Source organism: Mytilus trossulus, chromosome 8, assembly GCF_036588685.1.
Source record: "Mytilus trossulus isolate FHL-02 chromosome 8, PNRI_Mtr1.1.1.hap1, whole genome shotgun sequence".
In the NCBI taxonomy this organism is placed as follows: domain Eukaryota; kingdom Metazoa; phylum Mollusca; class Bivalvia; order Mytilida; family Mytilidae; genus Mytilus; species Mytilus trossulus.
In genome coordinates this window covers 45,023,623-45,040,712 of record NC_086380.1, presented here as the reverse complement: position 1 = coordinate 45,040,712, position 17,090 = coordinate 45,023,623, and the positions used below count along the sequence as shown (strand labels likewise).

Here is a 17,090-nt window from a genome sequence, read left to right as displayed (position 1 = left end):
ACGATTCATTATAAAGCGAACATTCTCATTGGCCCACATCATCTTATTGTAAGCATGGAACCAAAAGCAGAAGTCTATCTTGGTTTTTTGCTGTTATTTGCTTTAAATGCAATTGGCAACACAGAAACAGTAAAAGGATCGATCCAGCTGAACTCTGGGGTGTTTGAAAAGGTAAAATTGACTAGAAATATTTATGTATGAATCATTATTCAGCATTTTCCCAACACCGGCTTCTGGTCACAGATGACTGTCTGATAATAGTACAAAAACTTGTCAATTTTATCAAAAAATAATGCAAGCCCTATTCTTTCTACAGTTAAGACTCTCATATGTGAATTTTCTACCATCTGTGTCTCTGTGACATTGTGATCGATTGATTGATTGTTGCTTAATGCCAGTGGCAAATATTTCATGATAGTTCATATGAAAACAGTTTAAACAGATTAACAATGAATAAAACAAGAAGGTCTTGTTAATAAGGCTGTCTGGGATGAAAGACGGGGAAATTTGACATGCCAATGAAAAAACAGGGTATATTTGATTATAGGGAAAGAGATTTCCAGTTGCAATTTAACCCGCTACTACAAGGGTGGATAGGATCTTTATCAGTACTACAGGAGCCGTGAGGAGCGGGTGTTTTAAGCTTGGTATTTCAGGATTGATCCTTTTGGGATCACAGAATTCTTTTTTCAAATTTCAGGATGTCCAGATTTAAATTTCTTTAAATTCTGAACCTCTGGATTCCATGTTTTTTTAGCCTGGGACTTAGGGGTCAGATGCAGTTTTTGGCTTATATCTCAAAAACGAAAGCATTTATCGCAAATCTGACATAGGGTAAAAATTGTTCATTAGGTCAAGATCTATCAGCCCTGAAATTTTCAGATGAATCAAACAACCCATTGTTGGGGTGCTGCCACTTAATTGGTAATTTTAAGGAAATTTTGCAATTTTTTGTCATTATCTTGAATATTATTATAGATAAAGATAAACTGTATATAGCAAAAATGATCAGCAAAGTAAGATCTACAAATAAGTTAATATGACCAAAATTCAATTGACCCCTTAAAGGGAAATTCCGCAATTTTTTACTTATCATCTAATTATGTTCATCTTAACATAAAAAACACATTTGCAAAGTTTTAAATTTATATTCCTTCTAATAACGGAGAAAATCAAGTATTTGTAACTTTTTTGGTTGAATTCTCGAGTGGGTCGTGACGTATTAGCCCGATTTATTGAATTCTGGGAAAAAATAAAATCTGTTTAACTCTTATAGCTTATCGACAATATACGTAATTAAAAGCGCACATCTGACGAATGGTCGAAGTTATTAACCACAATATAAGAATAAACGAAAATGAATATGCATATATGTACCGTTTTGTATTGATTGAATTAAACTCCTATAAAATTATCTCTAGTAATTGTTTTTGAAATTTTAATTAATTATTGTTGAGATTTTTTTCATAAAATATTTATTGAACATTTTTACTGATATTGAACTGAAAATATTTCAGTTCTATTTACCGTTATTGTTTTGATAATCATTTCAATGCAACTAATGTGTGAGCAGAGTGTGTATATTATTTTTTAAAGGTCACTGTATATTTCTCGGCTTGAGGTCAATTCGTTTACCTTATAGCTATATTTAGCCGCAGGTGTGAGTTCAAGCGTACACAGGTATAAATGTTGTTATTTGAAAAGGATAAACAGAAAGGATTAGAAAGAGTATATGCTGTCACGATGTAAATACACTAAGATTTAATACACGATGAGAATAAAGATACAATAATTAAATTGTGTAAATTAATTGAAAATAAAATTCAGATTCGTAATTCCGAAAGTGTATAAAAGGAAACAATTTTTGATGACTTTCTTAGCGGCAATTGGCGTAAAGATTCAAATATGAAGCAAAAAATAGTAGTTTTAATATTTAATGAAAACTAAATGCAATATTACCCAATTTGATATACCATTGTACATCTGTTTGATATCATTGACTTTACCGGAATTTCTTAATTTGTATTCAAATCTGGCTGTGTTTAAATGCTAATAAAACTATTGCAATTTTAAAGTTTTTAATTGACAAAAAAAAACAACATACAACATGCATGATTTTTTTTAGTTTCTTTTTAAAATTTTATTCTTACATAATTAAATTCATTTGACAACTTGAATCATTTACACGATTTTTTTGTGAAAAGAATACCAATTATCTAAGCTAAGGCATTATTTCTTTTGAGGATTTTTGAGGATTTTTTTTTAAATTCTATGATAATATTTGCGCAATGTTGAACATGATAGCCGTCATTAATCCAAATAAGTAATACAGTAGTTGTAATAAAAGTTATATTTTAGTCATGCATAACTGATATTGACGAATTTATAATAGTTCGTCCATACATCGTTGTTCATGAAACAATCATTATTAGTATATACATGTAAGTTTCCTGACGTGTAAGAGCCATTGAGGATGAGCTCCAGAGAAATCAGACTAGTGGCGTTTCGTTCGTTTGTTTGTTGGGAAAGGAGAGGAAATGCAACCGCTTGTACAGATTTACCATACAAGCATTTATAGTCAACACAATCAGAAAGAGTTCCCATCGTTAGAAGGGGAATATGAAGGCTTCCAAGAATGAACAAGTGACATGTCTAACTCTGAACAGTTAGAAAACAGACTATCGACATCGACCGCTTGTTCTTGATATTTGAAATTATAATAAAGTGATGAGTTCTTGCGTCTGACAAAAACTAAATTCCTTCATGGTTATATCTTGCCATACGTTTATATTGGTTTGTAAGGTGATAACTCAAAATCGTTATTTGAAAATCCTGTTTGTGAGATGTAGATTCATTTCAATACAGAAATTTCGTCTTTATATTTCACAAGTGTATAACACGGAGAAGCTCTGAAGGTCCATTACTCCCATTTTGTTTGGGTGTGAACCATCGATGTTTACAGCAATATCAAAGAATAAGGTGATGATGGTAGAAAGAACTATGGGCGTCATGTGGCAAATATTACATGCATATCGGACGATGAGTTGTCAATCTGTATGAAAAGATTTCCATTACAACCATATTATTGAAAAGGAATGTTTACATGCTATACTCTCGTACTAGTATTACAGGGTTCTTGTGGCGTTCACCTTAGACACACATCGTTTTATCGTGTTTAAAATTAAATCCCGAAATTAATTTGAAACTTTGATACTCAAAAGTTTCCCAGCAAAATATTCACATCCCCTGGGGATAATTAGTGTTCGTCCAGTGGCATATATAACAATTGTGATGACTAATTCCTTCCTTTGTTCGAGAACAATCTTATTGAAATATAAATCTGTGATTTTCCTAGGTCCACAGCTTCAATGAACCAAAGCAAAAGTTATATATCGACCTGTATTTAAATCAAATTGGTTCTCTTCTTCTTTTGGTATACAATAGTCTATCATCGACATTCGATGATTACATACTGTTGGCATACGTGGACTAGTCTATTTACAACACTTTTACCCCTATTTATTCAAAATGTATGTTTTTTTCTTATGTTCAATGTATACATGTATATATTTTAAATTGCGCTATAGTTCCGTAACTTTCTATCCAGTCGTATAAACGAATCGTCGGCAAGTGTGTACATTTTTTTAAATCAATATTTCTGGTCTGTTCCAATCTGTCCTTCACTATTGACAATGACTATATATTACATTTTCCCAAATTCACCCTTGGAAAAAATATTTAAATAGATTTTAATTTCATCAAATCTTATTTTTTGGGTATTATTTATATTTTTATGAATTATATTCTTTACACCAGAAATGTTATTTATAAACAAGCGTATGAGTTTAGTAATGACAAGTAAGACAGAGTTGTATATTATACATCTGATAGTTCAAAATGGAAAGTTATAAGTTATCAGCCGTGTACACTCATCAATACCTGCAGAAGTGAAACGATGCATGAACTTGCAAGTCCGACAGGAAATCGCTTGAATACCTGGAAGTGTCACCTCACACCCCTCACAATACCTTTGGAAGTAATACCTTTAGCCATGCTTGTGATCAGATGAGGGAAGATCAAAATATATTTGAAAAAAGTTTATTACTTTAAAGAATTATGAACAAATTAGATTTTCGAAAACAATTTTCACGGAACACTTATTTATGATTTCAACTTTGACTTTTCACCTAATTCCAATATCAACAGTTTAAAAACAACAGACCATGGTAATTTAAAAAAAGTAAGAATATTTTCCGTATCAAGTTAGTTAGTCGGATAAAACAACCGTACGATTGACAAGATATCGACACGCAATTACGACTACATCGGTTACTGTAGTTTTGTTTCTTTGTGGTTTATAGACATATCGTTTTTATTTATCGGGAAAGAAGACAAGATGGCGGATCGCAAAGAATTGATACTCTAAATTTAAAATCGGTGGTGATCACTTATCTAGCGGAATAAAACTTTAATATCTATGAATTTGAGCATTTTTATACAGAATGAACATAATATCAATTTTTGATTTTTTTGCGAAGTTTCCCTTTAAGGGGTTATTGTCCTTTAATGACAATTTTTCACAATTTGTTCATCATATTTGCTTACTTTAAAAAATCTTCTCCCCTAAAACTACTCAACCAAATTCAACCAAACTTCAACTGAATGATCAGTAGGGTGTTTAAAATAAAGTTTGTTTTATTTTCTATTTCGTCAAAAAACATGGCTGTCATGGCTAAAAATAGAACACAGGTTAAAATGCAGTTTTTGGCTTATATCTCAAAAACTCCAGCATTTAGAGCAAATAAGACAAGAAGTTAAAGTATTCATTAGGTCAAGGTCTACCTGTCCTGAAATTTTCAGCCGAATCGGGTTACTGGTTTTGCAGGTATAATGCCCCTGAATTGATGATTTTAAAGAAATTTTGCAGTTTTTGGTTATTATCTTGAATATTATTATAGATACAGATAAACTGTTTATTATTGCAAAAATGTTAGGCAAAGTAAGATCTACAAATAAGTCAATTTGACCAAAATTGTCAATTGACCCCTTAAGGAGTTATTGCCCTTTAAAGACTTTTTTCACAATTTGTTCATCATGTTGACTTACTTTGAAAAATCTTCTCCTTTGAAACTGCTGTATCAATTTCAGCCAAACTTAAGCTAAACGAGTTTCAGAGTATCTAGTATAAATTTTATATTTTATTTCCTTGTATGTCAAGAAACATAGCTCCTATGGCTAAAATAGAACATAGGAGAAAATGATTTTTTTTTTTGCTTTTGAAGAAAATAGGACAATTCAAAGAACATTTAAATAAATTGTAAAGCCAAAATAATCATTGATGAGAGATTTAACCACAAAAATTAAGGTGAGCGATTCAGGCTCTTGAGAGACTCTTGTTTAAATCCCACATGGTTGGTGTTTACCAGTCAAGATGATAAAATCGTGTACAATACTATTGTATATATTTTGTGTGTTTCCTCAAGTACACATATATTAGAAATTGCTATAAAATACAATATTAAACAAATTAAATACTTGATTTAACACGTTTACCTGACACACATGTAATTTCCTAGTATTAGCAATGTAATGTTTTATTTAATAGGAATTTTCTTGTAGGGTTGTAAAACCATTCAAAGTGTGCTTGGTCTATACTTTTACTATAAACTATTCAGTTTTTAAAATATAGTGAAAAACTATTTTATCATGTACACAAAATTGTATTTATGAATTATAAATATGGACCCATGACTGATTTGTTGAAAAAAAATCAGGAATTACAGATGATCACTTTTAATTGTTTGAAAATTGTATCAACAATTGGAATATGTTCTTATGAATTATAATTGAGATAGTACCTCAGCCTATTAAATTTGATATGTCTATCATGTCGATGATAGATACACATTCTGAATACAGAGGTATTTGAATATAAATTTATAAATTGGAAGAAAATTGAAGAAATGAAGCTACAGTCATACAAGAATAACAAATTTTACAAAATTATGTAAATGTTTTCTTTATTGATAAATTACCATATGTCATAATCAATAACAGGCGTAAAGCATGTTACATATATTGGAATTAAATTGTACAACATTGAAAATATTGTACAAAGGTAAGTAGGATTTTATGGTAAAATGTTGTCAAATTACAATTCTTTGTACTTATTGTAATTGAGGGTCTTACATACAGTATGATACATTACTATTCATAGGACATTGTTGTATTTGTAGTCAGGTTATTATAATCAATATATATAAGTTGTCAAGACAGTTCATTGGAGGTTATTTGTAGTTTTTCTTCGATGAAGGTCAAAGGTCATTGGTACTTCTTTAATGAGTTTAGTATGTATCTGGAAATTTACATTAGATTGAACTTTGATGGCTTTTTGCATTTACCAATTCAGTTACAAAAATAAATATCTTTATAGTATAATAATAAAAAAAAAATGAATTATCATCATGAACATGATAAATCTTTTAAAAGTGTTCAATCTGCCTTTAAAAATTGTATTTTTACAGAAATTAAATTTGTTAACCTGAAAATCAAGGTATGATAATCATGATTTTCAGGTGAACAACTTTAATTTCATTAGCTTGTAAATTTTTAAGGTAGTTCATGATGTATTTTAAATGACAGTTTTTATTACAGATGAATTATTTTTGTCATGGAAATATGTACAAACACTTGTGTATTCTAGATCTGGAATAAAGTTACAATAAAAAGCCCAAGAATACATACTATATTAAATATATTTATGTTCTTCAGATTGTGAAGCACCACAAAGCAGTCCTTGTTAAGTTTGATGAGACATATCCATATGGAGATAAACAAGATACCTTTAAAGAAGTTGTGGAGGCCACTATGTCTCAGGACGATGCCTTATGTGCCGAGATACAGGTATCAGGTAAGATATATAATATATATCAGACATCCAGTAGAGCAAAATCAAATTTATTTCAAATGTGTATATATGGGTATCTAGGCTAAATCTTGGAGTAGATGAAGAATGTGGAAATTTGTAGCAGAAAAGAAATGGTTTTTTTGGACTATTATCCTGTAAATTTTCTAATACGGTACTTATTGAAAGTACTACTGTACATGAATTTATCTGAGTTTATATTATAGTATATTATGATGGTTTTTGGTTTCTTAAAGTTTTCTTATTGCAGTAGATACAGATTTAACATAAAGTGACTGCTCAGGAGAGTGTTACTGTTGGAATTGGTACACACAGTCAGTACCCAGTCATTTCCACAAATCCAGAAAAAAGGGTTTGACCCAATCAAAGTAAAATTATTACTAAATGTTTAGCTTTTCCTCTTTTAGTCTGTAAAAGCATAATATCATAGGTATAATATTGTGGAGTAAAAGCTGCACACCTTGGTTTCACTATGTGCCAAGTAATCTGGGAATAGTGTCACAGAGATGGCTATTTGTTTTCTAATTTGATTTTAAATTTAAATTTTCAGATTATGGAGAGAAAGAAAATCTAGACTTGGCAGAAAGATATGGTGTAATAAAGGAACAATTCCCAGTTTACAGATTGTTTCTGAATGGAGACCTTGAAGGTGTCCTATACAAAGGAGATACAAAAAATGCTAATGACATTAAATCATTTTTGATGAGTGAAGCAGGTAAAACTTGTATACATATATTGAGGCTTAAGCTTTCGGTGGTAGAGTTTGCAGTTGCATCATTCTTGTCATGTACAGAACTAATTTAAAAAGGAATTTCTTAAGCGGCAATTTTCAACAATATATAAGTTTGTGATTAGGCTAGCTCACTTAAGATGAACCACTAATGATAAGTGTTGTTTTAATGTGAAAATGGGAAAAAAAATGTTTTTCCTGAGGATAAATGGTTGTTCCCATTTTCTGGTTTCAAGTCACTTTTTGTCATAACAAATATTTATTGGAAACTGTAAAAAAAAACATTTTTCTCATTGTATTTAGGAGAGGAAGTTTTTTTTGTTATGTCCCTGCAACTTGTATTACGTATTAAATATACAATTTTTTCAACATGTCCACATCATTTGAGCTTTGGTCAGTTTTGCTACAGCTGTCTGATTGGAAATCAAACTACTGTGGATTCATTTATTTTCATGGATTAAGAAAAACGTGCATATTCGTGGATATTTAATTTCTTGCTTTTGCTGAAGTCTGCATACAAACCTATAGAAAAATTATCATTCGTTGAATATTTAATTTCGTGGTTTGACTGTGCCCACGAAATCCACGAAAATTGGTATCCAACGAAAAATAATGAATCCACAGTATATATACTCATTTTGAAAAAGGAATTGACATGTAACTGAACTCGGAGAAGAAAAAAAGACAATATTGTGAATTGAACCATTATTCATTTCTTTAACTCAAATAGAAATATTTCATTTTCAGGCCTTTGGTTAGGACTTCCAGATTGTTTACAAGAATTTGATGAACTTGTCACCAACTTTTATAATGCAGCTGACAATGACAAAAAGACAGCTGTAGTTACAGAAGTGGAGAAAGCTGCTGAAAAATTGAAAGAAGAATCTCAGAAAAAATCAGCTGAGATTTACGTTAAAACAATGAAAAAAGTTTTGGAAAAAGGTGAATCCTTCATTGCGGAAGAAGTAAAAAGAGTTGAAAAAATTAGAGATGGAAAAATAAGTGATAAGAAGAGAGAACAGTTAGGCTCAAGATTGAATATTTTAACATCATTCAAACTTTTATTAAAAAAAGCTAAAAAAGGAAAGGATGAACTTTGAAGGATATCATTTTAATTTTCTATTTTTCATTTTGTTTCTTTGTTCACCAAATTTGAATAATTTTTAAATCTTGTCCCTTTTTCCAATTTTACATGTTATCACCTAAAACATTTATAAGGGGTTGGGGAAACTTTATTATTTTTTCTCTCCGTTTTTTAGATTAATTTCTCAGTGTAGGGATAAGTTGGTATGTAAATTTCCAAAATCAATTCTTTTGGAGGATATGAATCACATGTGCCATTTTCACATATCTTGCAATAAGTTAATGAAATGAGATTTATTTTTTAATATACTTTGCCAATTGTGCTGGAGCAGAATGTGTTATTAATGTTGTTATGGAGTTGCAGAACGTAAATGTGTTTAATTATTTTATGCTAGCATTTAAAATATTCCAACATAATGTAGATTTTATACTTTATAATTTTATAAAAGTAATATATGGAAGAAAACATTTATACTATACAAGTTTTGAAATGCCAGAAATATGTGTTTTTGATATGTTATTATAGGTTTAAAAATAATAAAGTATAAAAACTAAGTAGACTTGTACTTATCTGGCCACATCCACTTGTAATTTTGTCCATCTGATGAGTTAAGCCTTTTTCAAGTGGTTTTTATAGTTCGTTCTTATGTTGTACTGTTATACCACTGTCCAAGGTAAGGGGAGGGTTTGTATCCAGCTAACATATTGAACCCAGCCGCATTATGTATTTATGTGCCTGTTCACAGTCAGGAGCCTGTAATTCAGTGGTTGTCGTTTGTTTATGTGTTACATATTTGTTTTTCGTTCATTTTTATAAAAATAATAAAGGCCATTAGTTTTCTCGTTTGAATTGTTTTACAATGTCATTTCGCGGCCTTTAAAAGCTGACTATGTGGTATGGCTTTGCTCATTGTTGAAGGCCTTACAGTGACCTATAGTTGTTAATATCTGTGTCATTTTTCTCTTGTGGACAGTTGTCTTGTTGGCAATCATACCACATCTTCTTCTTTATAATTAATCAATGAGAAGTTGAGTATATATAAATGTGAATGAGAGAAGGTTAAGAGATAACAGAAAAGAAGAGACATGCAATGGAGCTTTATTTAGAGGGTTACATACACCAAAAAGTACAACATAAACTCTGATGAGCTTTAAAAACCGACACTACCTATTGCAAATTTTAAAAAAACGAAAAGCATATCATGCACAATATAGTCAAACATATACATTTAAAAAGATATAGATGCTTGTCAACAAATCATTTCATGCATTTTAAAGAGTACAATTAAGCGTAATTGCATATAATGTAGGATCTGTAAATAAAAAGCACTAAAACAATGTATTCATGCAGTATGCTAAAGCACATAAACCATAAATTCAAACTCAAAGCAGTTAAAATTTTTAATCCTGCATTATATACTAAAACAAGATAAAAAGCAGTTATCACTTGTGTTGTATAAAAATTGTCTGTGCAGGTCATATAAATTTTGTCGAGCCTGCATCTTTAGTTGCAGAAAGCTAAACATAGGAATAGTGATTGGGCGGCAGAGGCTTTCACTAACTTCTTAAAATCTTTATATTTGAGAAAGTAGAAGAACTGGATGCTTCATACTTTGTATCTATATGCCTTATATTATAAAGTTTCTGTCTGTCACATGTCCATTGTCCTTGACCTCATTTGCGTGGTTCAGTGACTACTAGAAAAAAAGTTCAGATTTTTAAATTTCTCTCTTATTATGAGTAATTAGATAACTATATTTGGTATGTGCATACCTTGAAAGGTACTCATGCCTGTCAGATAGTTTTCACTTGACCCTGAACTCATTTCATGCATCAGTAAACAAGTGTAATAGATGTGCTTTGATGTGCCTGATTAATTCCCCTTAATTTGGACAGATTAATTATTTAGTATTTAAATGTTTATTTTAGGTTTAATTTGGTTTAAACATAGTAAGATAAAAGTAAGGATTATTTATTTAACTGTTTTAGTATTTAACTTTTGATGTTTTTATAATGTTTTAAGAATATTCATTTATTTAACTTTTCTTCAGTACCTTTTATGTTAAAGTTCTCCTGATTAATGACAAGTTTAGGATATCATTTGATATTCAGTCGGAGTCGGCCTTGCACAGGCCTCCAAATACTCGCCGGAACTAATATTAGTACTAATCGAGTCTAGAGTTAGCCACCACTTCGGTGCAGTTCGCCAGAGTTAGTCACCCCTTTTTGGTGCAATTTTACCACTTTAAAACACAACGCGAAGCAAATTTACCTTATTTTATTTAAAAGACTAACTCTGGGAACACTCTATTTTTCATTTTACATTTGAAATTACTTTATTTTTGAACTCCGCTTAAGAAAGTTTTCTGACTCCTGTTTATTTCCGACTTTGTTTAATATTCATGCAATTACTGTACATTTGTGAATAAATTATAGTTTCATTTGATTCATTGTCTTGTTCAGCCATAATCTGATATCAGGTATCCCAATGGTCGAATAGGGGCGAAGTACTGGCCGCTACACGTCCCGGGAGGTGTCGTCACCGACCCCCTCCGTTACAAATGGTGCCGTGACCAGGATACCTGATCCCTCAGTTTTTGGTTTGAATATTTTTATAACAATCGTTTTTTTTTGTTTAAGTTTTTGATTTTTAAAATGATAAAGTTTGAACAGAAACCTTGTACTTTTGACGGTGTTAGTGCTGATGTACAAGATTATTTTATTCAATTTGAAGCAGTTAGTTTTTGGAATAACTGGAATTTTTCTGAAATGGCTCTTCAGTTAGTAATAAATTTAAGAGAAGAAGCACGAACTATTTTACGTCTTCTTACTCCTGTTCAGTTGCAAAGCTACAGTTTTTTGAAAAGGTTGTTAATGCAACGTTTTAATCTTAAGGAAAGGATACTTTTTTATAAATTTCAACTGAAAAATTGTACAATTTTGCCAGATGAATCTGTGTTTGATTTTGGACATAGATTAAAACTTTTATGCCATCGTGCATATCCAGATAATTTCCATAGTATGGAACCTTTTGGTATGGACATTTTCATTGACAAATTAGGGAAGGAAATGGGAGAGTTTGTTCGTTTTAAGCATCCTGCAACTTTTGATGATGCTATATTTTTGGCTACAGAGTTTGAGTCTTTTAAGTTGACAGTTGAACCTGTTGAATGTGAAATTGAGGAAAGGGAAGAAAGTTTAGTTTTAAGTTGTTTGAAGTCTGGTTTTGATCAAATTGTCAAAGTTCTTAAGAAGCTGGTTTGTAGGAAGTTTAAAGTTAGAAAATGTTTTAATTGTTCGGTAGTTGGACATATCAGAGCTAAGTGTCCCAATAAAGTTAATAAAAGTGTCAATTCTGTTCATGTTGTTGAACCAGAAAAAACAGTTTCTACCTCAGTTAATACATGTAATAAGAATGTGAAAAAATCATGTAGAGTTGTCAAAAGAGTTCAAAGTTTATTTCCATCTGATTTGCAAAGTTCTTTATCTGATTATTTGATTTCTAGCATGGATGAGTTTTCTTGTGTGAAGGATAAGCTAGTTAAAGTTTTCATATAGTATGTTTTATTAGTTTTTATTTGTATATTTAGTATTTTACTTATTTTGTCAGTTGATATTGTTTAGTAGGTATGGTTTTACAAAGTTTTGATTGAATTTTGTTGTTTTTCTTGGTCACGTTAATGAGCCGGTTTTGTTATCGAAACCACCCTCAAAAACGTTGTTTGATTAGATTGTGTTTTCTTTGGATGTTGGTTTGTGTAGATTGTAGTTTAGTTTCTTGTTGGAATAGTTTTATTTATGAGTTTGCTCATTTATTTGGATTTTTAACCTCTCTGAACAAGTTTTATTGTTATAAATTTGTTTCATTGGGTTATGGTATTCCTTTTGTGACTTTTTAAAGTCATGGCAGAAATCTATTGAGTGGCAGTTAGTTTATGTGTGAAGACAACCAGCTGATAAAGTAAGCCGTTCTTGTATCGAGAACACATTTCTTACTTTTGGTACAACGTTTGATCATCTTGAACCCGGGATCACATGTTTAACGTGATTCTGTGAGATCTACAATGGTTGACTAAACCTGGTACAGCGATGGACTTTAAGAACCCGAAAAAACAAATTAAAAGTGTTTTTTGTGAGATCAACAATTGGTGGACTATACCTGGTACAACTTGAACCATGCAGATTAGCCGTATTTACATTCCGTTTCCGTTTGAAGGAATATTTGTGGAATGCTGTACATATGCTGTGTCAATTTACCGTTGGATATATATGCTATGGATTATTGTACTGGGCCGTGTGTTAATTTGACATTTTTGTGACATTAATTGACATTTTGTTTGCATTGTTTTATATTGTTTATTGTTTTCAACACATCTATTTTAAATATTTTTTTCCCAAATATTAATTTCTTTAATATTTGTCCTAAGGGGGGAGGAATGCAATAGATGTGCCTTGATTTGCCTAGGTTAATTCCCCTTAATTTGGACAGATTAATTATTTAGTATTGAAATGTTTATTTTAAGTTTAATTTTATTTAAACACAGTAAGATAAAAGTAAGGATTGTTAATTTAACTGTTTTAGTATTTAACTTTCGATGTTTTTATAATGTTTTATGAATATTTATTTATTCAACTTTTCTTCAGTACCGTTTCAGTTAAAGTTACCCTGTTTAATGACAAGTTTAGAATATCATTTGATATTCAGTCGGAGTCGGCCTTGCACAGGCCTCCAAATACTCGCCGGACTGTATCAGTTCACTTGAGTTAGAGTTAGCCACCACTTCGGTGCAGTTCGCCAGAGTTAGTCACCCCTTTATGGTGCAAATTTCACTACTTTAAAACACAACGCGAAGCAAATTTACTTAACTTTTAAGGCTAGCTCTGGGAACACTTCATTTTCATTTTAACTTTGAAATAATTACTCTATTTTTGACTCCTGTTTATATCCGACTTTGTTTAATACATGCAATTATTGTACTTTTGTGAATAAAATATAGTTTCGTTTGATTCATTGTCTGTTGTTCAGCCATAATCTGATATCAGGTATCCCAATGGTCGAATAGGGGCGAAGTACTGGCCGCTACACGTCCCGACCCCCTCCGTTACAAATGGTGCCGTGACACAAGGTTAAGTTTTGGTGGTCAAGTCCATATATTAATTACTATAAGAAATAGGTCTTGTATACATGTATTTGGTAATTGGAAGGATTGTGAGATGTACATGTCATCTTATCTTGACCTCACTTTCATGGTTCAGTGGTTATACATTTAGTTCAGTTTTTGTGTTTTTGGTCTGTTTTTCTTCTACTGTATCCAATAGGCCTACTATATTTGGTGTATGGAATGGTTGTAAGGTGTACATGTCCAATTGGCATGTGTCATCTGACCTTGACCTCATTTTCATAGTTCAGTGGTCAAAAGTAAGGTACCTTGACCTCATTTTCATAGTTCAGTGGTCAAAAGTAAGGTTTTGGGTGTTGTTTTTTGTTTGTTTATACTATATGTAATAGGTTAACTATATTTGGCATATGGAAATATTTTATGATGTACATGTTAGTTTTGCAGGTTTTATTTGACCGTGACCTCATTTTCACAGTTCATTACTTAGTGTTAAGTTTTTGTGTTTTGGTCAGTTTTTCTTAAGCAATTAGCAACAGGTCAACTATATTTGTTGTATAGAAGGATTGTAAGCTGAACATGTCTGCCTAGCATGGTTCATCTGACCCATGACCTCATTTTCATGGTTTAAAGGTTAATGTTTAGCTTTCTTGGTCAAGTCTGTTTCTTTGAAACTATAAGCAATAGGTCAACTATGTTTAGTGTATTGAATGATTTTAAGGTGTACATGTATTTCTGGTATGGAACATATGACCATGACCTCATTTTCCTGGATCTTGTAAAGTTTATGTGATAGTTGAAGTAACCTTTATATTTAGGATTATCAATATAATATCAATAGTTAGTGAAGAAGTCGAGACATTTCAGCGTTTGCACTCTTGTTATAGTACATAAAACAATAAAAGTTAAATATTGATACATGCATTCGTAAATATTTTTTCAAGAACAAGCATTGCAGTGCCAGGATCAGAGCTACCATTTCATGAGTTTATTTAAATTGAGAATGGAAAGGGGGAATGTGTCAAAGAGACAACAACCTGACCATAGAACAAACAACAGGAGAAGGTCACCAACAGGTCTTCAATGCAGCGATGTTTGTGATCTGTAATGATTAAGCAACTTTTTTTAGTTTGCTTAAACTAGCAATTTTAATTTTGTTGTTTTTGACTTTTAAATATGGATATATATATATAGAAAGAAAGAATTCAGGGTCCATGAAAAAAATAATATTGGGAATGAAAAATATAGATCTTGGAAAAACTTATACTATGAAAATATCATGCTGTTTTTTAATAACTCTAGTAGCTATAGAGAAGTGAGACATAAAGATCAATCATTGCATTAACCAAGGTGGTTTACATCAGAACAATCAAACAAGATTTTGTGACAATGCCCTGCTTCTGCCATCCCTATTCAATATTCGGTCAACCATAACATAAGGGGCAAACAAATTATTTGACTTATGATATAGAAAGTTCACATCCTTAATGCACATGCGTACAACATTTGAGGTTGGTGTTGGGACAAAGTCATGGTTACTTACCATAACAAAAAACGTTAACCTAAGAATGTACTGGTTTCACACTACTATTATTCAGAAATATTTGCACCGGACTATCGTAAGCTAGGCATGAAAAGGCTGGACAGTTTTTAACACAGGAATAAAATACAAATGTAAAGCATGTACTGCCAACTGATGCTCCCAAACTACACATTTATTCAGAGAATTGAAAAGATTTTTATGGGTTCAAAGTACTAGTATACTTTTGTCTATGTTAGTTCTTTTTTGTGCTTTGTTCAAATCCTGATGAACAAAGCCATTTTGGACTGACTTTTACAGTTTGGTTTTTAAGTTGCACTGGGTTACAGGTTAGAAGAGGTTGTTTAATCCAAATATTTTATAGCAGAGGAACAAATAAACATCAGCCTCTGGCCTTTGTTAGTCTTGTATGATTTTAATTTTAGTTTCTTGTGTGTTCTAATTCGGAGTTAAGTATGACGTCCATTATCACTGAACTAGAATAGATATTTTTTAGGGGCCAGCTAAAGGATGCCTCAGGGTGTAGGAGTTTCTCGCTGCATTCAAGACCTACTGGTGACTTTCTGCTGTTGTCTGTTCTATGGTTGGGTTGTTGTCTCTTTGACACATTCCCCATTTCCATTTTCAATTTTATGATTATTATTGATCATTTTTCACATGTATTAAAGTGTTGTACAAGTTCACAATTCATAGTCAATCCATCCCCCAAAAGAACAATGAATATACCTTTGACCCATGACCTTGAATTCAAAAGACTTCTTCCCCTTCCCTTTACTTTCCATCTGATAAGTTTCTGTTTAACCAAGGAAGGAATGTTATCATCTGGAAAACAATTGTTTCAGAAGCACAGAAGGATGGACAGATCTAATAGCGGGTTATTTTGGCGATTTATATTGAATGAGGTAATCAAAATATTTTGGCTGTTCTTCTTTTGGTGGATTCAAAACTTTGATAAATACCTTTGCATGTGCAGTTTTAAATTGGCGGAATTTATTTTGGCGATTTTGTTCTATTGCTAAAACAATTGAAAATTTGACTCTGTCTAAGAAAACAACCTGCTATACGGTATGTGCTCCAGAATTTTCTTTATTAGAGGAGTATGAAATAAGACACAAAAGTATCCTTATAAGAGTAGTTGCAGCACTCCATACACATTTGTATTGTCTGGACATATGAACAATCAATAACAGGCAAATAACCAAACAAAGAGTCTGTCCAACCTCTTTATTGTCTACAACTATGAATACCCATATAAAGATTATGCAACCAACAAAAATGTTCAGGTCCGTTTAAATAAAAACATGTCAAAAATTTAAATGAATGTAACTCTTTCTGATAAATATTTGGAATATTAATTTTCTTCAACTATGAATACCATAAGAAGATTTTGAAACCAACAAAAATGTTCAGATCCATTCAAATATACAAATGTCAAAAATGTTAAATAAATGATATTTTTGGCAAATTTTTGTAATTACAAGTGATTGTCACACATTCAATATCATTCATGTATATATTCAAATGCAAGCTTATCAGGCCATTTTGACCTTTAAAATGTAAGCTTTAAATAATTTTATAAGCACTATTCATTGAGTATTTCTCTAACTTGAAGCTACATGTGAGCATATACAGGATTTCATAAACTGAGGTACCGGTACATACCTTTCTTGTTACACTTTTGAACAATTTCACGAA

At 31.3% G+C, this 17,090-nt stretch overlaps 1 protein-coding gene across 1 annotated transcript; it reads left to right on the top strand.

Moving 5' to 3' along the window:
- The first annotated feature begins 3 nt into the window (after positions 1-3).
- On the top strand, positions 4-9,293 carry LOC134681010 (endoplasmic reticulum resident protein 29-like). The gene is made up of 4 exons (XM_063540356.1): positions 4-171; positions 6,772-6,910; positions 7,476-7,640; positions 8,403-9,293. The coding sequence occupies exons 1-4, from the start codon at positions 55-57 to the stop codon at positions 8,753-8,755; spliced, it is 774 nt and encodes a 257-aa protein (XP_063396426.1). The 5' UTR covers positions 4-54; the 3' UTR covers positions 8,756-9,293.
- Positions 9,294-17,090: the final 7,797 nt, after the last annotated feature.

Bases quoted from the DNA above. Each gene is read 5' to 3' on its own strand.
- LOC134681010 (XM_063540356.1), top strand. From the start codon at position 55: ATGGAACCAAAAGCAGAAGTCTATCTTGGTTTTTTGCTGTTATTTGCT. The intron at 172-6,771 runs GTAAAATTGACT...TATGTTCTTCAG, and splicing joins ACTCTGGGGTGTTTGAAAAG to ATTGTGAAGCACCACAAAGC. The intron at 6,911-7,475 runs GTAAGATATATA...TTAAATTTTCAG, and splicing joins TGCCGAGATACAGGTATCAG to ATTATGGAGAGAAAGAAAAT.